This window comes from Phaseolus vulgaris, chromosome 5 (assembly GCF_051622355.1).
Source record: "Phaseolus vulgaris cultivar YP4 chromosome 5, ASM5162235v1, whole genome shotgun sequence".
NCBI lineage: Eukaryota > Viridiplantae > Streptophyta > Magnoliopsida > Fabales > Fabaceae > Phaseolus > Phaseolus vulgaris.
The window spans coordinates 9,416,892-9,442,509 of NC_143502.1; the positions used below are offsets into that span (position 1 = coordinate 9,416,892).

Consider the following 25,618-nt stretch of genomic DNA (forward strand, 5'->3'; position numbering starts at 1 on the left):
TCATTTTATTTACTTACAAACGAGACAAGACCTATAACTAAATTTGTATTTATACATTTTTGGAAATCAGAATGATGATGACTATTTTGGCAATTTAAGAGATAATATTTCTCTGTTAGGGTTTTTTCTTGCATCTTGTGATCTTATCAAGAATCCATCAATTCTTGTGGTGATCATCCTTAGGCTTGTCAAACTTTGTTTGTGGCACCTCCCTCTATCCAGGTTTTCATTGTTACTATTTTTAATTTTTAATTGATTTTGTTTCGTAACCTAAATTCTTATTTCCACGGTTAGTGTGTGAGAAGTGTAATTTGGAGGGCATGGTTGAGGTTTTATGTCAAGCAAGATACATTGGCGTTACAAAGAATAATGTTAAATATAGTATAAAAAAAACCTAAAAGATGGGTGGCATAAGGTTCACAACTTGTTTAGTGGGTTAAGCGACTCTAGTTGGAACTAGTCAACGCAAAAAAAAAATTGAGGTAGATGAAGAAGAGTAGACAATACAGTTAGAGAATAAGTTTAGACAATAACACTTGTGTTAATATGATGTTTGTGGACAAAATCGTTTGCCACAAAATGACGAGTGACACCCATAAAGTTTTGTGACCTGTTAGAAGAATTATGGGGAGCCAATTGTACCATAGGTAATATGGTAGGCACAACACAACAAGTTTGTAAACTTAGGTGTGGAATAACATTGTTGAAGACAACTTCATGGAAGAAGAGTACACTCCTACATTTGATCATATGCAACCTAGTCCTCCACATATGGACTCATATAGTTCAGGTGTATATGCATTTGTACCTTTGATAGCTTCTGGAGGAACTTCGTCATCAAGGGGATCTAAAAGAAAAGCCCTGGTGTTTGATTTAGACATTTAGGCTCATTTCAAGAGGATGAATACAAGAATTGATAAGATGGTTAATAAAAGGAACAAGCACTACAACCACTAAGAAATTATCACAAGTTGTAGAGTGACAAGTGGTTGCAATTAAAAGGTGCAATGAGGCCATAGAAAGGCGCAACGATCTTACCAGTGAACAGGTTACAATTTTGAGACACAGGTCACTAGTCCAATATTATGAGACTAGCATTTGGGGCACGATTGTCCAACTTATTTTGAATGACAACCAACTTATCATGCAATGTTACAATTTCCTATGTAATAACCTTGCACAAATGAGTAAAATCTTCGAAATGCCTCAACAATTTCATCTTCTGTCACTTGTTGAAAATTATGACTAGAGGAGGATTGTCTAAGTAATGTTAATGATTAATATAGTTGTTTGAGTTTAATAATTTGGGTTATGTTTCTTGTTTTATGAATTATTTATGTTACAATATATTTGCTTTATTTTGTATGTGGGAATGTTTTCATCATCTTAGTTTGTAATATGATAGTAACTTTTAAATTTCAATGTTTGGTTGTGCTTAAATTAAAATCAGTTATCAGTTCATCCCAGTTTGTCAAGTTACATGGTGATCCCTCACTCTCGGACTCATGTGTCGATAATTAACCTACAACAGATGTGGAATCACGATGCCTTGGTGAATGCGGATCAATACATTTTCATATTGTATCTAAGGAGCATCCCTTTGCACCACCCTAGACATACGAGTGTTACATTTGGTGGACACAACTAACTCCACCCTATCGTCATGCAACACTCGTGGATATCATCGAATTGTTTGATATGTCTTCTATTTCTAGTGATGACCCAGAAGAGGACACAAAAGAAGGCCTTGAGAGGATCCAGAAGAGAGAATGCTCATCATAGCCTCGAGGAAGATCTAAAAGAGGATGTAGAAGACGATGCACGACAACCCTAAGGAGGATCTAGAAGAGAATGGTCTTAATAGCCCTAAAGAGGATCCAAAAAAGAATGTTGATTACACAATATCAGATGATGATAATAACGATTGATGTGATGATGAGTTATCTTATATGTTGGATTCTTGTTTTTGGACTAGCGTTTGAAAGTTAATATGACATGTTGGTAAAAGTATATTATGTGCATGTGATGTAAAGTTTTATTAAGAAACTTTTATATTATGATTTGAAGAAAAAAATACGTATTAAAATATACTCTAGAAAATCTAGGAAAAATATAACTCAGAGATAATCAACCATAAAATAGAAGTCTAGTATTTTGTAAAGGACAAAATGTTAGTTATTTAAAATTTGTATTTATAAGCTAGTGAGGTTTTGTGTGATGAAAAATTAAATATCCAGAATAATACATAAAAAATATTGATATTAAAATACCAATGTCAAAATATAAACAGTAATAGACTGATAAATATTTGTAATAACAAGTACGTATGGTTAATGTTTGTCTTTTAATAAAATTTGAAATAGATTTTAATTTGACCTAAATCAATATTGAATCCCTCAAAAAAATAAGAGGTACAAAAACTTTACACCAAGTTATCTAAACCTTCATATTTTAATTCACATAAATTCCTAATTAATTATTTACAAAAGAAATTTCAATACTGAATCAAACTTTAGAAATATTGAATTTGTAAATATTTCTATTTTATAAAGACATTAATTACATTAAAGCTATTTAAATTTTTTCAATTTAAAATGTAAAGTTAAAATAGGTTACTTTAATTATAAAGTATTATAGAAAGTTATTTTGATTTAATCATTGAAACTACAATTCATTTTAATTATTAATTTTAATGAGCAGGTTCCTTCCATTTGCATGCAAATATTTGCAATTACATTGTTACTGTAATAAGCCACTATTATTGAAAATTCCTTTTTAGAATTAATGGTTATTGTTACATGCATTTTATATTTATATAGGTAATATTTTCCAAAACCAAATTCACTGAAATGTTCTTCAAAAATTAGCCACGTTGCTGATTGTTTTGCCTCATATCTAATCACACAAGCCAGTAGGAAGACATGCAGCCATATGGTCCTTCCTTGGATGCATGTGATTACTTATAATGTCGTCCTACCACAAATATAATATATATTATCATTACAAAAAATCATTAAGTAAAAATTAATTTTAAAATTAAAATAATTAATTATTATTTAATTAAGTTAAAAATTATTTTATAAACTAAAAAAATATTACTATCTAATATAACTTTTATTATTAATAAAAAATTATAAAATAATTTTTAAATTAATATTTAATCATTAAAATTTTAGTTATTTATTATTTTATATTTTAAATTAATTTCTATTAATTTTTATATAGAGACTAATTTAAAATTTAAAATATTAATAGTTAAAACATTGGTATCTAATTTAAATATCAATTTAAAAACTATTTTATAAATCTTTATTAATAATAGAAATCACTTTATATACCAATAATTTTTTGTCTCTAAAATAATATCTAATTTAGTTAATACATTGACTAATTATTTTTTGTCTTTAAATATATTTATTATTTAATAATTTTATTATAATATACATAAATTTTTATTATCCGACCTACATATGTTATAGTGGTGAAGGACGTTTTTTAGGGTTGCCTTACAAAGTTTGGGAGAACATTGTTTGCATATCAGTTTATGGTATCGTTTGCATATCAGTTTACGGTATCCAAGTATGAAAAAAATATTCTTCTTCTCAAACTTTTTGATTTTTTTCCATAAATAATAGTGGCTCCTTCTTCTCAATTTGGATTCCTTGATGTATTGGATGTATGAGTGGCAATGCGGGACGGGCCGTGAGGATTGACTCACAACCCGCTACAAAAAACGTAGGGCAGACTCACTATTTTGATTTGTCAACCCACGTAGGTCCGCTCCGCATAATCCACAACCTATGTGCAGGAAGGGGCGGGCCAGCCTGCTAGCCCGTGTAAAAATAAAAAGGTTTTTTTCCTAGCTCCCCATCAAATTTCTTCTTGCACCCCATCAATTCTCGAAATCAAATTTTGGAAATCAAAATAGTTGTTTCCAATTTCAAAGGTAAAATAATTGTTTCAGAAAGGTTATTCCAAATATTTTTTTTCTCTTCTAAATTTTCATTTATGGAATTTACTTTTACATTATGAAAATTAAATTTTGAAATTGATGAGGTGCATGAAGAAATTTGATGGGGTGCCGAAAAAAAAATCCTAATAAAAAAATACACTTTTTCCTCATGCAGGTTAGCTCGCAAGACTACGGGCCAACTCTTATGTGGGGCGAACCAGCAAATTCAACCCAAATCAATTTTGTGGGGTGGGCCAAATGTGGAGTAGGCCAATACGAGGCGAGCCAACCCATATTACCACCCTAATCGGATGGAGTTTGGCATAAACAAATGGTGGAGTGAAGCAAGGAAGAACTTGTAGGAGCTCTAGGACCCTTAGAGTAGCCGTGAGGTATATGGAGAGTGATAAGTTATACTTAATCACTTGAATAGATGAAGGAGGGATCAAGAGAGATGTATACCATAAATAGAGGAGACTAAGAAAAGTAATGGCTCGAAAATTCAATAACATAAATCTAAGTTCATTGATCTAATTTTAACCTAGCCTTGCACCTCTATTTATAGATGCCAAGGCCAAGTTACAAAGCAAAGAAAGGGAGAATTTGGAATTCAAAAGTGGCACCAAGTTAGTCACACATTATATGTGATGCCATTATGATCTGTATGACTTGTTTCTAGATGTTAGAGTTTACTATGACCGACCTAGGGTTTTATGTGGACCAAATTGGATCCAATTAAACCCTGGGTAGGTTTAGAAACCCTATTTTAACCCTAATCTACCTGAAGCTCAAAACCTGTGCTATTTAGCCTAATTTGAGGCCCAATTATTTTATAATAAAGTAAATTCTATTCTAATTTGTACAATTAGGTCATGACTTTAAACACATGTAAGAGAGAGTATATGTCAATCTCTGCTGAGTCCCATTCTTCTTGGATTCTCCTAGCCATTCTCCCAGTAGTAGGTCCTCAATTTGGAATCCTGCCATCAATTAGCATAAGTTCAAATCATTTGTATACAATGTTAACAACATCCAACTATAATTTCTCTCTTTAAGCAATGAGATATACATTATATTGTAATTGGTAAATTCATTCATAACCCATGCATCCTTTGTCATTGTCGCTGCAAGAGCAAAATGAATTATCCATGTGTAGATTCAGTCCCATAATCGATTATGTTTCCTTGCAGTTATGGTGTAGGACATAATCAATTATGTGTCCTACACCATAATCGATTATGGAGTCGAGGCATTGTGAAAAATATTCAATCAGAATAATTATGATTCCTTATTACTGAATTGAAATACTACTCATTTACAAGCAAAGGAGGATTACATACTTTCATTTCTAAATTATTAAATAATGAATTAATATGTTTACATTAATTCAATTTCTTTAAACTAGCTTTTTTCGGGTCAAATATCATATCTTCCTCATCTTTTAAACCAAAAAGACAAAAGGATCACTCCCAAAGGAAAGGTAAGGAACTCGTGCAAGCTTATAATTCAACCCCTCATCCACCAAACCTACCTCCATTCCCCCATTTGTTAGATCATAAACGATAATTTTCAAATGAAAGACAAATGAAAAAAATAGTATGTTAATTATAAGACTAGAGTCATTATGCAGCCAAAAGTCATGGATTTTTCATTCTTTCTTATCGCTGATTTTACATTTCCTCGCATTTTTTCTTTTCAGAGATTTGCCTTAAACAATAGGGGGTGGGGGGGGGGGGGGGGGGGGAGGTTGAATTGTTTTTAAAATATTTTCACAAACTTTGAAGGTATAGAGAAAGCCAATGAAGAATCAAAGAGAAAGGAATCAAGTTAGCCAAGAAACAAATTTGTTTTATTATGTTTCAAGAAACTCAACCGGTTATTTTTATCAGCAGTTAATAAAAACAAGACAAAACAGATTTAAATGAGATTAAGGATAGAAAGAATCACATAACAGATCTACACTGGGTATTCCACTAAGCAATCAACAACCTTGATTACAAACCACACACCAAAGAGGTGATCTTGAACCCTTCAAGAACACACACATCCTTTAACAAACAACACACTACATATCACATAACACCCTCTAGATTTGCACACAACATGTTTACAAAATTATAGTATACAAGAGAGAATAAGGATAAACCAACCGATTGAAACGATAAAACAACTGGTTGTTTTTCCACTTCTTTGTAAAACACTCTTTTTCAAAAGAATTTGATTTAAACCAACTTTGGATCCTAACTAAGAGTGGATTTACAAATTCAAACTACCCAGAATCCACACACACAAGCAACAACAAGACCTTCAACTAATCTTCATAGATTTGGAGACATCAAAGCTCTTGTTCAATAGTGTCATCAAAAGATCAATACTACTACGAAAATCTCATAAAAATCTTTTACAAAAATTTGAAATTCCTCGACATTGACGATTTAGTCACAAAGGTATTGAAGAAGAAGATTTGAATCACTCCAAATGATTGGATGGTGCAAACTTGAAATATTAAGATCACAAGTTTAACTTAACCCATCTCGGTGACCTAAACTATGACAAGGATCATGCTTTGCATCTCCGTGATTGTCCTTGCAAGAATGCATGAAGTTTAACTATTGCAGTGGATTATTACATTATATATATATATATATATATATATATGTCCTTATGTTCTTTTTGTAACTCATATATTATGGCATGTACGTTTTTTATTTAAGGTTGGAGGCTAACTCAAAATTACTCTAGTCATATTTTTTTGAATGAAAAATCTTTGAAAATTTGAATGTGATCATTATAAATGGTATAATCATGGTCCACAACAAGAGCAAAAAAGTGGAGATGAAAATTTTGAGATTCAAGGACATGATGATCAGCTTTCCAATAATGTAATATGTTAAACCAAATATAGGGAGGTATACGAAGACTACAACAAAGTATGCAAGGGCTACAATTAGATTTCAATACCCTATCACGCAACCTTCTCATGGTCTCGACCATGTCCATGACAAGATTAATATCGTTGAAAATAGGATCATGGAACTTGCCGATAGTTTAGAACAATCTTTAACTTCATTTACATTTATTATTGTATATCTTCCTTTCTCTTTTATTTCCATGTACTCGAACTTAATTATTTTGTCGTAATTATGAATTTTAATGCATGCCTATTAGAACCATTTGCATTTGTTTTCATGAACACACACAATTTTAGTTACCAAAATTATTCCTTTACATCATAATATTGGTTCAATCAAAATAATTGTGAACTTTTTTCCTTAATTAAAAATTGAGACACAAATAACATATATATATATATATAAACCTTTAAATATAAATATTCATGTTTATTTTAAATAAAAAATATATTAACCTTAACAAATCTAAGACAAAAGTATTTTGATAAATTAATAAATTATATAATTAAATCATATTTATTTTTCAGTTACATAAATCACATCAACTACAAACTTTACATTCAGTTCTGTTAACTTTACATCCAAATAACATGTTTCTCCTACTTTCCTTCCCTTTCTACTCACTTTCATCCAAACAAATTCTTAATCTTCAATAGAATAATAATAATAATTATAACAATATTGTTAGGAAGATAAAATAGAATGTCTCAGTTCATTATTGCTTACACTACTTTAATGAGGATTGTAGCTCTAGGACATGGTTGGATCGGTACCCGTCTTTTAAATTATATTTAGTCCAACGCATATTTTAAATTCGTAAAGTCCGACGCGTATTTAACTGACTTGAGGTAGCCCTAAAGTAGGTGTGATCATTTTAGACCAACTATTTCTAAACCACTTTGTTTGGATTCGGATATGAGGGAAAGAGAGGAGAGGAAGATAAAGATTCTTTAGATTGAAAAAAAAATTGAGTCAAAAATTTCTTCAGAAGATGTGACTAAAAAAAGTGATAATCATATTATATAAATAATTACTGATATACCTCTGGGTGCATTTTATTAAAAATGAATATAAATTATATTTGAATAATAGATAACTATAAAGAAATTACTTTATGTAATGGAAAAATATTTAGAAACATGAATTTAAATTTTTTAATATATATAATAAATTGGAAAAGGGGTTGAATTTTTATTCCCCGCACGAATATAAAAACATAAAACTGTATTAAAAAAATTGTAATATTTAAAATTAGATTTAGAAATGAAATTTAAATATATGTTTGATGAAATAGGAATATGCAAATGAATTTAATATACTAGCAATCAAACATGATGGTGAATTGCACGTTATGAATATTTTTGAAGAAAATAAAGCCTATTTGCTTCGTTTTACTAGGGATTTTTCTTATAGTCACATGCCTTGGGTTGAGTTGATGAGAACTAGATTTTTGGAGACCAAATATAATAAGCCTGTCATTTATAAATCTTTTTCGATTTGGCGAGGTATTGTTGAATTGTATGATATTATTCTTGGAAATACTCATTGGATTGTTGGAAATGATGAGCAAATTAACTTCTGGAATGACTCTTGACGTTCTAAAGCTTGTATTTCCTAGTACTGAAAAGTGTCATCTTGCTTCTAAAGCTGCTGCTCATGCTTGGTGTATGCCTGCCATTCTCTTTGCAAAACATTTCGGGTTTGGACAATATTCAAAATTTGGTTCTCACAAATTTACCTAATGTTCCTAATTGGACCTTGGATGACTCTGGTATCCTAAGTCAAAAATTGGCTAGAAATTTCTTTCGCACTTCTCATAATCCCTCTAAGTGGGGAAGTCTAATTTGGGAGAATTTCATTCCTCTTACCAAGACTTGTTATTTGGAAACTTTTATATAATAAAATTCTCTCTGGTAAGGAGATTCAACTTAGAGTACTTTGCATTTCTTTTTTGGGTGTAATATTTCTCTTAAAATCTGATCATGGCTTCAACAAGTTTTTCCAAATTTGATTTTCTCTCTCTTAATGATATTTTGCAATTTCTCAAATTTGCAAGTAGTCCTCTTGTGAAAGAAATTCATGTAGTGGTTATTACTAATGTTCTTTGGATGATGTGGAGACTGCAAAATCATGTTAGGTTTCAATAGAGTCTAAATTTGGATTTGACGGATATACACAACCTAATGGCATATCAAGATGTTAGGTAATTCTTCTAAAAAAAGTACGAATAGTGATATTACTGACTTTGGCATGTTGAAGTCCTTTGATATCCAAAGGCCCCAAAAAGAAACTAGGTCTCTGTGAGTCATCTCGAAGATGTTTGATGTTGGTTAGCTTAAAATCAACACTGATGTAGCTTCTAGAGGAGCTTCTAGAGGGTACCCTAATCATGTTTGTGGAGGCATTTTTAAAGGGAGTCATGGGGTCTACATGGGCAATTTCTCTTTGGTATTAACAAATCCTTTTATAACGAAACTATTGGCTATTATTTTGGCGATAGAGATTTGTGTGGATCGTTGTTATAGATGTTTGTGGTTAGAATGTGAGTTATGCCTTGGTTTATCAAGCTTTTTCTTCTCCTCAGCCTATTCCTCGGGTGGAAGATGGATGAAGTGTCTTAAAAGTTATGATATTTTGGACTTTAAGGTTTCTCACATTTATTGTGAAGGCAATTGTTGTGATGTCAGGCTTGCTAACATTGAGATTGACAATAATAAACTTGGCTCTATGTGGTTTAATGATCTTCATTCTAATCTTAGTTTAGATTTTTTTGTACTAGGTATCAACTCTCAGATTGTCGTTTTGCTTAGTCATGTCCTTTGTGTGAGTGTGGTTGTCTGTTTCTGAGCATGGGTTTGGGTCGGTTCCCCATGTTCTTGTATAATTTTTCTTCCTTTTATGCAACTCTCCATGTAATAGCATATGATTGTTGAATATTGGGATGTCAACTTGGGATGCTAATGTTCATAGTGATGTTTAACATGTGAAACTTTTTAATAAAATAAACTAATACTTGATTATTCATCAACTTTCCTTCTCTTATCTCTATATCTTTGGTAGAGCATCATGTCAGAGTGCAAACCCACTCATCCTCTTTAAGGTGAGGCCATATTAAGTCTAGTCTCAACCTAGTGGAAGTTCACAAAGTTTCTTCCTCTTGATCTCTACAAAACACTTTCTTTACCAATTATTTTTCACAATGTGAAAACTAGCAAAAAATAATAATACTAATTTTGTTTTTCTGACTGCGATTAGCTTGAGGGCAGCCAATATTCTGCCCTATTAATCCATGCAAATCCACTACAATTCATAAATATTATTCCTCTCTAGATAAAGATATTTCCATATTTCAGTTAATTAGACAGTACACAGTTGGATCTAGGTTGTAAAGTCAACCATCTCTCGCCAAGATAGCAAGAGGAAAAAACGGTAGTAACCTTCCTAAACCATACCAATTTAAAGCCTATTTATTTGAAATAAATGATTGACTTGTACATTGAGAATTGAGGTAGAATTTAAACATCTCAACACCTGCATCAATAGGCATAAAACCTGGTAATTAACACTATAATAATAAGCTGAGATTCATGTTAAAGATTTCACTTTCTCTGTAGTCCGGGACACAGTGTTCAATAAATACTTTAAACAAAAGATGAATGCAGACATCTTAAACACAACTGAAAGGACAGTACCTTCATTAAAATTACTTCATTGATCTAGTAGTCCAAAGCTGCTAGGTGGCCATACCTAGTAACATACAGAATTTGAAATATCTTTAACGGGAGATTTAAAATCAGTAAATAGAACACAATTGTACTTGCCAACAAGTGTTAACATCCACCTTTTTGCTATCATGTAAAATATTTGTAGTAAAGCATAAAATGGTTCGACTGATTAATCAGAATGACCTAGTTTCCACACAGCAAATGATGTTTTCACTTTCCACTACAATGATAGATCAAATTATTCGAGGTTATGATATCTTACAATAGCTACAAATATCAGCAGTTGCCTTATGCATTACAGTTTCAACTATGGTTCTAAGTACAATGATAGATCAAATTATTTAAGGTTATGATATCTAAGATCAACAAATATCAGCAGTTGCCTTATGCATTTTCAAGTATGATTCTGACTACAATGATAGATCAAATTATTCAAGGTTATGATTTCTAAGATCAGCAAAAGACATTGCTAACATAATCACATAAACCAATAAAAGTAATTAATTCGGTTGATTTTGTTGAATTTATAAAACAATGTTAGCAATGTACCAATTTACCCTCATCATTAATGACTTCTAAAATTATTTTCTCATTTTTTATTAATAAAAAACACACATATCCATAATATTAATAATGAGAAAGAAAGAAAAGAAATTTAATGTTTCATAGAATCTATAAAATACCTTACCAACAAATTCTTTTAAACCATGTCTTATATTAAGGGCCGTAGGGAATATTTAATTATTTCTCCCACAAATACTCATAATATTTAATTGGGATAAACAAGTAAAACAAATCTGATGTTGTATAAAAATTATAAAATGTCTTATTAAAAGAACCAAATCTCATAGTAAGGACTAGAGGCAGGCAGTATTTATTAAAACAAGTTCAACCATAGTTCAATCACGGTTAGACTGTTGAACCTTGAACTTGAGTCTTGACCAGTTCAATGACCAGTCTGCTTTTAAAAACATTGGTTCAACTACAAAATCACTGATTTATCCAAGTACACTAGCGAGAAAAAACAGTCAAACTTAGCACTGCAATAACATAACAGTATCAATACAACTCTATCTCACTCTGCAATGTTATGGGAAATAAAAACTATTTAGACCACATGGAGATAAGAGAAAAGTGCATCATGAAGTTCAAACAATCTTAAGATAAAGGAGAGAAACCTAAAGTGATAAATTATACAAGAATGTAGTATGTCAAGGTACAACACTTACCCGGAAAAACACTTTCCCTTCTATGAGACCATATGGAACAGGACCGAAATGGCGTGAGTCACGGGAAGCATAAATGTTATCCCCCTGAATCCAAACATGCCCCTTAGGCACCTGTAGAGAAAAGATTGATAAAACAGATTATAACAGTAATTAAAACATAAAATCAAATAATGGACAGAGAGATCAAAGCAACCAGCAAAAGATAAATTCCAAGCAGAGGGAAAGAAGAGCTTGGGAAATAAATAAATTATTGTGTAATAAGTTATTACCTTCTTAACAAAAAGAAAGTTAATAACTACTTATTGCATCTTAATTTCAGCAAACAAAAGTATTTGGATTGGCATGATAGCCTAATCAAAATTGCATGCACATGAAAATTAGGGTGTAGGGTTTAAAATAAATGAGTATATTGCATCATAAAAAAAACACTTAGAATATTTTTCTTAAAAAAATACTTGTTTTCAGCCTAAAGCAAAGTGAAATTTTGAGTGACATTACTATTCATCATAAACAAATAACTCATATTTTCAAGTGACCAATGAGTGAAACAGAAATGCATTCCATTATGTTTAAGACTCTTCTGCTAATGTTATACATGGGACAGAGCTGCTGTGTGGCACCAGCTAGATTATTGCCTGGTCATGAAATGCAACTGTACTTTTCCATTCTATATACTGAGAAGAAGTAGCAAATTACTCTAACCATTTTCTTAGTTCCACATATTCTTTAATGAAAATGTCACCTAAACATCTGAGTCAGTTGAATGAGCAGTCAAAAAGACTCATCTAACTGCGATACAACATACAAACAACTTATGATAAATCACAAATTAAAAGCATCAACCAATGGCTTTCAATCTCATGACTAAAGAAACTTTCACACCTGCCTCTACTCACTATGATCTTACATGATATACAATTAAGCTACTACATTATTACAATTATATGTATATATACTCTATACTGCAAATATTCATCTAAATTCATAACAGGAAAAGAAAGGAGGCATTTAGGTTGATGTTTCTGAAGTCTATCCAGGAAAAAGTGAAAACGGAAAAAGAAAAATAGTTTCAGCATTTCTTACAAAAACTTTTTGAAACGGAAAACAAAGTGAAAACAAAAAAAATGTTTTCTTTTTGAAACGGAAACAAAGTGAAAACAAAAAAAAAAATGTTTTCATAAGTCAATCGACCCCTAACTTTGCAATAGGTTGAATCTCATACTTGCTATCTAACATAACAAAACCATCAACAAGTTACATTTCAAAGACTTTTGTTATCTACCAATGTAAAGTCAGTTTATACCGTCAACTAATCACAATCCATAAGGGCAATCCCTGACATGGTGGTAAAGTTCCATTTTGGTGACCAATGAGTGAAACAGAAATGCATTCCATTATGTAAAGTCCCTGACATGGATTTGAATCCGAGCCAGTCTCTTTGCAGATGCAAGTGCATGTGCAAGAACAAGACAATGTACAATGACCCTCATCGTACTTTCGTATTGTGAGGAACCTTCTGCTTTGTTGACTTTGATAATTGGATGACAATGTAAAAACAATTATACCCATTAAACTCTTTTCACATTCACTTACTACAAAAGCAAAAGAAAAGAATAAAACACAGATTAATTTTAGAGCAAATGAAGAACAAACCATTAAGCACACACACCACTGCAACTTGAGAAGCCTCAGAGTGCATAGGGTCGAAGTAAGTGACGGTGTCCCCTTCCACGGCCACGACGCGCTTCGTCAACCTGATCTTAGGGTTGAGAGGGGACCGAACGAGAACCAAGTCGCCGTGCCCGACGTTCCCGAGCAGCGGGGAGAGGTGGTCGGCGAGGAGGACGTCGCCGGTTACGTTGAGGGTGGGGAGCATGCTAACCCCATACGCCTGCAAGCAGCGAATCACGCAATTGAATCAAAAGGGTATCCGAAAAGCACCAAGAGGAGCAGAAAAGCTTGAATCTTTGAAGGCAATACGTGACACGGGGAACAGAGGTAGTTGCTGGTGAAGTGAAGCCAGCACAGGAAATTCACAGTGATGGCTGTGCGATCCAACGCTTCCTTCGCTGCGCTTCTCCATTGAGCTATGTAACCCAAAAACCTCATCTTTCTCTCTCTCTTCTTTTCGAAGCTTGTTATTACACCATTTTCTTGGCTCAAAAAAGAAAAAAAAAAATCACCGAGTCTGCAACCAACCAGTAATTTATCGGAATATTTGAAGAGAAATGGTTGAAATTTATTTGTATTAGGAATTAGGAAGTATAAAAAAATGTATTTGTATTAGAGACTAATTTTCTAACACTATTTTTCCAAAATTAAAAATAAATTTCTAAAATATTTCTTACTTTAAAAATAAAATCAACAATTTTACTAGGATAATAAATAATATTGTCTTAAATTTTTATCTATAATTTTATATTATCAGGTTTTTTCATATATTTTTAGATATTTTTAAAATTTATATGAAATATGTGTATATACATACACTATGCAAGATTTGACCTAGGATGGTAATGTGGGTTGGGTCCGCCAACACTTCCTCATTTAGATGAGGCAGGTCAACCTTCTGAACTCGTCAGTCCGTATTGATCCGTCCCACATAAACTGCTAACCCGATAGACCATAGCTAGGCTAAACAGATCTTTATTTTAGACACTTTTGAAGAAAAATCTCATGATTTTTTTTAATTAAGATCGGTGGTGGTCAATATTTTATATAGAACTTTATCTATTAACTTTTTTATACATTATTTGATTCATTAAAGTATTGTTGATATTTACTTTATTATATTATGCATTAAACCTACTTTGGTTCAATTTTATTGTTCTTCCTTGCATTATTGTCCAAAATCAATCTTGTTCATAATTCTTTTGTTTTTGAAACTATTATTTGTAAAGTTCTTTTTTGAAAGTTGTTTGTTTAATTGAATTTTTGATTTGATAATCAAATAATATTGTATCTCTTGGTTTTAATCATCAAAGCATTTTTCCTGTAAATCTTTTGTGTTAAAGGTAAGATATTGTCTCTACTACTTATCTATACAGAAAGTCTGAATCTAATAACTGTGAAACAAAAATTTGTTGAATCTAAAACCAATCTGTTATATTTCTTAAACTGCTTCTTGAGATCGAAAAATAAATTTGTTGTTCCTCAAATCAATTGGTTCTTTTCTGTCAGGTTTTATTAAACAGTTTTCTTTGCAAAAAAATTATAAGTTCAATTCACCCCCTCTTGAACTTAGACATTAATAAACCCAACAATTGGTATCAAGACCTAAGACTTGTAGCTTACTCAAGTTTTTTGTTCAATATGTCTGAGTTTAAATCGCCTTTTGCTGAGGGTGCATCTATCAATAGACCCCCTATGTTGGGTGGATTGAAATATGCATTATGGAAAATTAGGATGAAATTTTTTATAGAATCTATTGACATGGGATTTGAATGCAGTGGTAAATGGACCTTTTGTGCCTGTGTAGGTTGTCAAAGATGAAACCGTGAAAAAGCCTTGATCTGAATGGAGAGACAATGAAAAGAAAAAGATATAATTCTCTAGCCAAAAACATCATCTCCTCTGCCCTGAATATGGATAATCCATGAGGGCACGAACGATGTGAAAAGGGCAAGAAGGCATGCCCTCATCCAGGAATATGAGCTCTTCAGAATGCAGCCAGAAGAGACTATTGCAGATGTGTTAAAACGATTTACACACATTATAAATCATCTCACTGCACTTGGAAAAGTTTTTGATAGAGAAGAGCTGAAAATCAAGAACTGAAATGTCTTGAAGTATGAAAAACAAAATTAAGAACTAGCAAAGACATAATGGAAATGATGTGTAAGAACTTGTATAGGTCTAAAATACAAGTATGAACTCAATACTAAAAAGAAAATGCACCAAAGGATCAAGAAATAAACACATAAAACTGTTCTTAACACAAAATCAAGAAACAAAAATTACAACAAAAGGACTACAAAGAATTGATGACATTCTTGGAAAAACATGACTATGACAAAACTTATAAGGATTCAAAAATTAAAATGACACAAGCACAATGTAATATAAAAAAGAAAACAACAAGAAAACTAAAAAATAACCTAAAAACAGAAAGGAAACAACAAAAATATAGAGTTATTGAATTAAAGAGCCTACAAACAACTCAAAACACAAACAAGAATAAACCTAAACTCTAGATACCACATGATATGATTCCAATAGCAAGATATAGATGATTCTTTGACATTTTATGGAATCAACTTGAGTTGGAGATTGAATAGGCACTTTTATAGAAATGGATCAATGTTCTATGTTTCAAGAACTCACCAAAACTTGCACCAATACACCAAAACTCATATGGAAGCCCATTTCTTGTCAATTGAACCGATTAAAATGTATAAGTATTGAAATGAACCGATTAAATTGCCTTAAAAGTGAAATGAACCGAACAAAGTCTTAGAAAAGGAAGAAGAACCGATTATATTCAGCAAAGAAGAAGATGCACCAAACAAAACAACAAATGAAGCTAAAACACCGAATAGAATTGCAAGAAAAGGCCTAAGACAAGTTTAAGGAGTTCATATGGACATGGAAATGGAAGAAATAGATGGAGAAGAAAGAAGACTTATGTGGTTGTAGTTCTTGGTTGATGAACACGCCACTTGAAGTGTGAATGCTCCAAGATAAGTGTGAATTGCCGCCACTTGAGGAACCAAGGCACTCAAGATGAGACTAGGAAGAGGAGAAGACAATTCTCACTCACTCAATCACCAATTTGGGAGAGTTTTGTTACTTCAAAAATCAATTCTATTATTTGAAGGACCTAAGCCCTCCTTTTATAGGAGCAAGGGTCGGTCATGAAGCTTACAAAGCTTGCACCACAAGCTAACCAAAAGTCCCCTAAGCTAATGCCTATAGTGAGTCATGAAGAGTCACCTTCTAGAAAATTCTAAACTAAAGCCTAAAGATGCTTTACAAAAGAGGTATCTAATGTTTCCCTCTAAGCACCTTCCTAAAAACTATATATTTAAACATTCTACTTTTTATACAAAAGACACTATAAAAAGAGAAAACAATCTACCACTACTTCCTAATTCTTTAAACTTGCTTCTTGTAAGCCTTTGAGGTAAGCTAATGTCTCCTTGAGCTTCTTCAACTTCGGCCTCTACCTCCTCTTGACCTTGATCTTCGGCCTCTATTTCTTCTTGATCTTGATCTCCATCACATTATAAATCATCTCACTGCACTTGGAAAAGTTTTTGATAGAGAAGAGCTGAAAATCAAGATTCTGAAATGTCTTGAAGTTGGCAGCCTAAGGTAACAACAATCTTTGAATCCAAAGATTTATCCAAGCTCTCCACTGTTGAATTGTTCGGGAAAATTAGAGAACATGAATTAGAACTCAACAGATTAAAAGAACAAGAATCAATGGAAAGGAAAACCAAAGGTATTGCATTAAAGTCCAGTGTGCAGAATGATACAAGTGAAGAAGAAGAGAACTCTGGACAAGATGAAACTTTGAGTCTTCTCATTAGGAAATTTAGCAGATTCCTGAAGAAGAAAAGTTGGGAAAGAACTCAACTAAAGAAAACGTACTCTAAACCTAATTAATCAAATTCATCTAATTACACTTGCTTTGGTTGCGTTAACCAGGTCACATAAAAGTTGATTGTCCAAACAATCAAAATAAAGACAAACAAGCTAGTAAGAAGGTTGAAAGAAGCAGAGGAAAAATGATGTATATCTCCTGGGAGGATAATGTAGTATCTTCATCAAGTGATTCATCAACTAAGAGTGAAGAAGCAAACATGTGTTTCATGGTGAACAATGAAGATTCAATCTCTGATTCAGTTAGTAACTACTCCACTGATTCAGAAAGCTATGATCAACTATTAATTGTTTTCAAAGAAACCCGTGATGAAGCAAATAGGTTAGTTGTTATATGCAATAAACTAAGAAGTGCAAATAACATACTTAAACCTAAGGTTAAATCACTTGAAAAAGAATTGTTTAAAGCTAAAACTAAGTTGATTAGTCTTGAATTAACATGTTTGCATGCATCTATAAAAACCTGTGAAAATTGTAAGAATCTGGAAAAGAAGGTTCAATAGTTGTTAAAAACTCTGTCCAATTTCACTAAGGGGAGGGAGAATCTTTAACTCTCTTAGGATAACAGAATGTTGTCTTTAATAAAAATGGGATTTGATACAATCCAGGAAGAAAGAACAATGTTAAAAAGCTGTCAAGGTTTTTTGTTCCAGCAAGAACAAGTTTTTCTTCTTTCTACAGTTTTAAACCAAAGTTTACTCCTTCCTATTTCTATTGTATGAAATTTGGTCACACATAAAAAACATGTAAGTTTAAGAAATTATCTTGTTCCAAAAGGACTAGTCAAATGGCTTCCTAAGGAAAGGTGATAATTTGACTTGACCCAACAGTAAAGGGTACCATATATATTGATGTTTATTGTGTAGAAAAACAGCAGAAAATCAAACCAGTGGTATTTGGACAGTGGCTGTTCAAAACACATGACTAGTGATATTACTCAATTCACAAATTTGAAGTTCAAAGTTGAAGGGCATGTGACCTATGGGGACAACAATCGTGGAAGAATCCTTAGAAGAGGAAATGTTGGAACCAAAGGATCAACATTAATAGAGAATGTGTTATATGTGGAAGGACTAAAACATAGCCTTATATGCATCAACCAATTATGTAAGGGATACAAAGTTAACTTTGAATCCAACAGGTGCACAATTTCAAATGAAACTTCTGGTAAGGTGTTGTTCACGAGTAAAAGGGTAAATAATATTTATCTCTTAGATATAATGCACAATTGCCCTGTAAATGAATGTCTTTTGTCAAAGGATGATGAGTCATGGCTATGGCATAGAAGGTTAGCCCACATCCATACAAATCATCTAAACAAATTAAAATCTAAAGAGCTTGTTTCTGGCTTACCAAATATAAAATTCCAAGATAACAGGTTGTGTGATGCATGTGTGAAGGGCTAACAAGAGTCTCCTTTAAATCAAAGGATATAAATTCTTCAAATGAACCATTGGATGTTTTACATATGGATCTGTTTGGGCCTTCCAGAAATGCTAGCTTAGTTGGAAACTATTAAGCTTTGGTGATTGTGGATGATTTCTCAAGATATACTTGGACTCTTTCTTGTTTCTAAAAATGATGCTTATGATGCTTTCAAGAAATTGGCTAAAATATTGCAAAATGAAAATTGTTGCAGCATAAAATCAATTCAGAATGATCACGAGGGAGAATTTCAAAATGCTAGATTTGATAGATTTTGTGAAAAACATGGGATTAACCATAGCTATTCAGCCCCTACAACTCCCCAACAAAGCGGTGTAGTAGAAAGGAAAAATAGATCACTTAAGGAGCTTGTTAGGACCATGTTAAACGAATCCAATCTTCCCAAATATTTTTGGGCAAATGTTGTATACACTGCTTCATATGTGCTAAACAGAACCTTAATTAGGTCAATTCTTAAGAAAACTCCTTATGAACTCTATAAAGGTAGAAAGCCTAGTATAAGTCATCTTAGAGTTTTTGGGTGCAAAGGTTTTATTCTGAATAATAGGAAAGATAATCTGGGTAAATTTGATCCTAAATTTGATGAGGGCATACATATTGGCTACGCTATTAATGGGCATGCGTACAAGGTGTATAACAAAAGATTGCTTACTTTGGAAGAATTTATGCATGTGGTGTTTGATGAATTTGATGATTACCTACATAAACCTATTGTAGATGAACTTGAAGTAGATCATTTAAGAACTGTACTTCAAAAGAATCAATTAATTGATTTAGATATAACTAATTCACGTGTTGTCAAAGAACCTGTTGATACTGCAGATTTGCCCAAAGAGTGGAAAACTCCTAGAGACTTAACACAATGTGATTGGCAACATTGAAAAGGGGATCTCAACCAGGAAGTCTATGAATAATTTCTGTAAAATAATGGCATTTGTTTCACTGGAGCACAAAAATCTGAATGAAGCTCTATAAGACAACAACTGGATATTGGGTATGCAAGAAGAATTGAATCAGTTTACAAGGAATGAGGTATGGTCTCTAGTTCAAAGAACATCCAAGATGAATGTCATAGGAACTAAGTGGGTATACAAAAACAAAATGGATGAACATGGAATTGTTATAAGAAACAACAAGACTGGTGGCCAAGGGTTACAACCAGGAAGAGGGAATCGATTATGATGAAACATATGCATCAATGGCAAGACTTGAAGCTGTCAGACTTCTCTTAGCTTTCTCCTGCATAAAAGGATTCAAACTATTTCAAATGGATGTCAAGAGTGCCTTCCTGAATGGTTACATAAACGAAGAGGTCTTTGTTTCACAACCCCCGGGTTTTGAGAATCATAAATTTTCTAATCATGTATTCAAGTTCAAAAAAGCTCTCTATGGACTCAAACAAGCTCCTAGGCAATGGTATGAAAGATTGAGTGATTTTCTAATGTCTCAAGGCTATAACCGTGGTACATCCGACAAGACATTGTTCATTAAGAAAAAAGGTGAAGACATTATACTTGTGCAGGTATATGTGGATGATATCATTTTCGGTTTTATAAATGAAGGCTTATGTGAAGCATTTGTAGAGGTTATGAATAGTGAATTTGAGATATCTATATGGGGGAGTTGAATTATTTCCTTGGTCTACAAGTCAAACAACTAAAAGATGGGATCTTTATAAATCAAGCTAAATATTGCAAAGATCTGCTGAGAAAGTTTGAGATGGATCAATGCAAGGCAATCAACACACCCATTCTACAAGTTGTCACCTTGATCAAGACTCTGCGTGGAAAACCTGTTGATCAAACCAAATACAAAGGTTTAATTTGTTCTTTATTGTATCTAACAACTAGTAGACCTGATGTGATTCCAATAGCCACATAGAACAAGATTCTTGACACTTTGAGGAATCACCTTGAGCTGGAAAATATAGAGGCACTTTCTTAGAAGTTGGATCATGGTTCTAAGTCAAGAACTCACCAATAACAAGTACCAATTCCCAAACTCATTTGGATGAACCAAATATTGTCAAATTGAATCAACAAAGGAATTTAAAAAGAAGAGACCGAATAGAATTTGAATCAAAATCAAATGTACCGAACAGAATTAAGAAACAAACAGAATATAGGTGCTGGAAAATTAGAAGAACCGAAACAACAACAACTCAAAAACACAAGGCAACATGAACAAATTGAAGAAGAAGAAAGGAAGGAGAAGAGGATGCTCATGAAGATGGAAGATAGGTTGGATGATCACGCCACTAGAAGTATGGATGCTCCTAGATGAGTGTGCAAGCCGCCACTTGAGGAAACCATGGTCCTTCAAGATAAGACTAGAGTAGAAGCTCAAAAGCTCTCCAAATGCTCACTCCAATTTTGAGTATAGTTTCTTTAGATGAATTCCAATCTGAATTTTACAAGGAAGGCACCTCTATTTATAGCCTAAGGTGCTGAAAAATGAAAGCTAAACAATTCAAAATTCCCTCCCAAAACCATCTAGAACCGGCGCTAATTTGCAAAGCAAGGAAGGTGTGATCCTTTCCTTCACTTTGGCACCCCCTATTCTACTCCTACACCTATCTACTAATACACCCCCCTAAAGCTCCTAACTAAAACCTAAAAGATGCTATAACAAAAGAGGTTTCTAAGGTTTCCCTCTAAGCACCTTCAACTAAAGACACTACAAAAAGGGAAAATAAATGTCCTCTAGCTCCCAAGGCTTTGAACATGCTTCTTGTAATCCTTTGAGGTGGACTTTGACCTCCATGGGCGTCCTCCATTTGTGCCTCCACCTCTTCTTGAGCTTGATGAGTGGCCTCCATGTTCTCTTGGGCTTGATCTCCATCATACTCCCCGAGTTGGAGAGAATTCGACCACGAATTCTGGAGACCTACAGAAAAAGGAGTTAGATCGCTGACATTAAAAGTATGACTACCTAAGAATGTATCAGGCATATCTAACTCATAAGCATTGTCATTAATCCTCTTGAGGACTTGGAAAGGTCCATCCCCTCGAGGCATTAGTTTGGACTTCCTTTGAGTAGGAAAACGATCCTTCCTCAAGTGAAGCCAAACCCAATCGCCCTCATCAAACAACAATACTTTTCTCCTTTTATTGGCAAGTTCAGCATACTTGCCAACCTTCTTCTCAATTCTCTTCTTGATGTCTTTATGCAAAGTTTTCACAAAAGAAGCCTTTTCATCCCCATCTTTGCACAAGACATCTTCAAGAAGGGGAATAGGAAGAAGATCAAGAGGTGTTAGGGGATTAAACCCATAGACCACCTCAAAAGGAGAATGGGAGGTGGTAGAATTTACTACTCGGTTATATGCAAACTCAACATGGGGTAGTAAATTCTCCCACACTCTAGGATTCCCCGAAATAAAGCATCTCAATAGTTGTCCCAAAGTTCTATTCACCACCTCGGTTTGACCATCAGTTTGTGGGTGGCAAGTGGTAGAAAATAAAAGCTTAGTTCCAAGCTTGCCCCACAAGGTCTTCCAAAAGTGACTCAAGAACTTAGGATCTCTATCGGACACTATAGACCTAGGAATCCCATGCAAGCGAACCACTTCTTGGAAGAAGAGGTTTGCAATGTGGCATGCATCATCCACTTTGTGGCAAGGAATAAAGTGAGCCATCTTTGAAAAACGATCCACTACCACAAAAATGGAGTCCTTTCCCTTTGATGTCTTGGGTAAGCCTAAGATGAAATCCATAGATATATCTACCCAAGGCATTGAAGGGATAGGAATAGGAGTATAAAGACCATGGGGATGCATTTTAGACTTAGCTTTGCGGCAAGCTATGCATTTATCACACAAACTATGAACATGTTTATGCATATGAGGCCAAAAGAAATGTTCATGCAACACATCCAAAGTTTTAGCAACCCCAAAATGTCCCATTAAGCCCCCCTCATGAGCTTCTCTAACAAGAGATAATCTAATAAAGCATTGGGGAACACAAAGACGTTTTCCCTTAAAAAGAAAGCCATCTTGAATAAAAAAGTCTTTGTGTCCTCCCTTAAGACACTCTTGATAGAGGAGAGAAAAATCAAGGTCATCATGATAAAGTTCCTTAATGTGATCAAAACCAAGATATTGAGAGGTTAAAAGATTTAGCAAGGTGTATCTTCTAGAAAGAGCATCCGCCACAATATTTATTTTGCCTTGCTTGTGTTTGATCACATAAGGAAATTGCTCAATGAATTCCACCCACTTAGCATGCCTCTTGTTAAGTTTGTTTTGGCTTTTCAAATATTTAAGAGATTCATGATCACTATGTATCACAAACTCTTTGGGAAAAAGATAGTGTTGCCAAGTAAACAAAGCCCTAACAAGTGCATATAATTCCTTATCATAGGTGGAATAGTTGAGATGACTTCCCTTCAATTTCTCACTAAAATAGGCTATGGGGTGGCCCTCTTGAAGGAGAACAGCCCCAATACCTATGCTTGAAGCATCACACTCAATCTCAAATGTCTTAGTGAAATTAGGAAGGGCCAAGATGGGAGCATTAGTCAATTTTTCTTTCAAAGTATCAAAAGCATTTTGTTGTGCTTCTCCCCAATGAAAGACCACATCCTTTTTCACTATGTCATTGAGTGGTGCGGCAATGGTACCAATGTTTGGGACAAATCTTCTATAGAAAGAAGCAAGCCCATGAAAACTTCGGACCTCATTCAAAGATTTCGGTGTAGGCCAATTTTGAATGGCCACCACCTTTGTTTTGTCCACATGGACCCCTTTACAACTCACAACAAACCCTAGGAATTCTATATGATCAAGAGCAAACATACATTTAGCAAGGTTAGCATACAAATGTTCCTTCCTAAGGGTTTCCAAAACTTGCCTAACATGCAACCTATGATCATTCAAAGATAAGCTATAAATGAGAATGTCATCAAAGTAAACCACAACAAACTTACCAATGAAAGGTCTAAGAACATGATGCATGAGGCGCATGAAGGTACTTGGTGCATTAGTTAAACCAAAAGGCATAACTAACCACTCATATAAACCAAAGTTGGTCTTAAAAGCCGTCTTCCATTCATCACCCGGTTTGATACGGATTTGATTGTAGCCGCTTTTAAGATCAATCTTTGAAAAGATTTTAGAACCATGTAATTCATCCAACAAATCATCTAGTCTAGGTATGGGATGCCTATACTTAATGGTTATGTTATTTATGGCCCTACAATCCGAACACATTCGCCATGTGCCATCCTTTTTTGGCACTAAGATGATAGGCATAGCACAAGGACTCATGCTATCTTGCACCCACCCTTTCTCAATCAAAGCCTCAACTTGTTGGCGAATTTCCTTGGTTTCACTTGGATTGGTCCTATATGCGGGACGATTTGGTAAAGAAGAGCCCGGTATCAAATCAATTTGGTGCTCAATCCCTCTCAAAGGTGGAAGTCCATTTGGAGGATCTTGAAACACATCTTTGAACTCTTCTACCAAATTTTCCAAGCAATGAGGACTATCAACAAGTGATTCTATGCTAAGAGTTCTAGGGATGGCTAAAAAAAGAGGATGATGAGCCACTATTTCCCTTTCAATGTCACGCCTAGACACAAGGAGTGTAGGCTTAGAACTCTTATCTTTTTTATCTTTTTTATCTTTTTCACTCTCCCTCTTTTTCTTCATGATAACTTGGTCCTCATGGACTTCTCTTGGAGAGAGAGATTTTAAAGTAACCTTGTGACCATGGAATTCAAAAGATAATTTGTTGGTAAAGCCATCATGTAAAACTTTTCTATCAAATTGCCAAGGCCTTCCCAAAAGAACATGAGTGGCTTCCATGGGCACAACATCACATAATACCTCATCTTTGTATTTTCCAATGGAGAAATGGATGAGGACTTGTTTATTAACAATTATTTCTCCTACTTCACTAAGCCATTGTAACTTGTAGGGCTTTGTATGAGAGATAGTAGGCAATCCAAGCTTATCTACTACTCTTGTACTAGCCACATTTGCACAACTACCCCCATCCACTATTAAGGAACAAATGTTGTTTTGAATAAGACATCTTGTATGGAAAATATTTTCCCTTTGACTTTCATCAAAAGGTTGTGAAACTTGTCCAAGAAGTCTTCTCACAACTAACAAGTCCCCTTCAAGTGGACATTCGCTCTCTTCCTCACTAGATGCATGAGAATGCAATGAATGCTTTGGAGAATCCGAATCATGCTCACTAACTACAATGCCCTCATGCATGTACATACTACGTTTGGAAGGACAATTTGCAGCAATATGACCATAACCCATACATTTAAAGCATTTAGTGTTAGATGTTCTAGTGGGAGACTTAGGTCTAGAAGTTGATGGCTTAGATTCCTTGGGTTTGAAAGAAGAATCTTTGGAAGGATGTTTAGAAAAAGAAGTTTTGTTTCTCCAAGACTTGGAGTAGTATCCATCATTGGAAGCATTTTTAAAAGAATTTTTCTTAGCAAGTTGGGCTTCCACCTTCATTGCAAGATGAACTAAAGAACCCAATGATGAATACTCTTGTAACTCAACAATGTCTTGGATATCCTTCCTAAGACCACTCACAAACCTAGCAACCATGGCTTCTTCACTTTCTTCTAATTCAATTTTAAGCACAAGCGTCTCAAGCTCCTTATAATATTCATCCACATTTAGCGTGCCTTGTTGAAACCGTTGGAGTCTCAACATGAGGTCTTTCCTAAAATGTGGGGGCACAAACCTAGCGCGCATATGATCCTTTAAAGAGTTCCAAGAGT

The 25,618-nt window shown here is 33.7% G+C and overlaps 1 protein-coding gene across 2 annotated transcripts; it reads right to left on the minus strand.

The window, feature by feature from the left end:
- Nucleotides 1-4,453: 4,453 nt before the first annotated feature.
- LOC137835103 (Peptidase S24/S26A/S26B/S26C family protein) lies at nt 4,454-14,026 on the minus strand. 2 transcript variants are annotated; one of them, XM_068643450.2, is made up of 5 exons: nt 13,799-14,026; nt 13,488-13,709; nt 11,819-11,929; nt 10,557-10,611; nt 4,454-4,932 (listed from the first exon to the last, which is right to left on the minus strand). In XM_068643450.2, the coding sequence occupies exons 1-4, from the start codon at nt 13,925-13,927 to the stop codon at nt 10,573-10,575; spliced, it is 501 nt and encodes a 166-aa protein (XP_068499551.1). In that variant the 5' UTR covers nt 13,928-14,026; the 3' UTR covers nt 4,454-4,932; nt 10,557-10,572. The 2 variants fall into 2 exon arrangements, with proteins under 2 accessions (XP_068499551.1, XP_068499550.1); XM_068643449.2 differs by lacking the exon at nt 4,454-4,932 and adding an exon at nt 10,171-10,395.
- Between the last annotated feature and the right edge of the window lie 11,592 nt (nt 14,027-25,618).

Excerpts from the sequence above, each read along its gene's own strand:
- LOC137835103 (XM_068643450.2), bottom strand. The coding sequence starts at position 13,927 with ATGAGGTTTTTGGGTTACATAGCTCAATGGAGAAGCGCAGCGAAGGAA. Across the intron at positions 11,930-13,487 it reads AGGCTTCTCAAGTTGCAGTG|GTGCCTAAGGGGCATGTTTG; the intron begins GTGTGTGTGCTT and ends TTTTCTCTACAG. Across the intron at positions 10,612-11,818 it reads AAGGGAAAGTGTTTTTCCGG|GTATGGCCACCTAGCAGCTT; the intron begins GTAAGTGTTGTA and ends GTATGTTACTAG.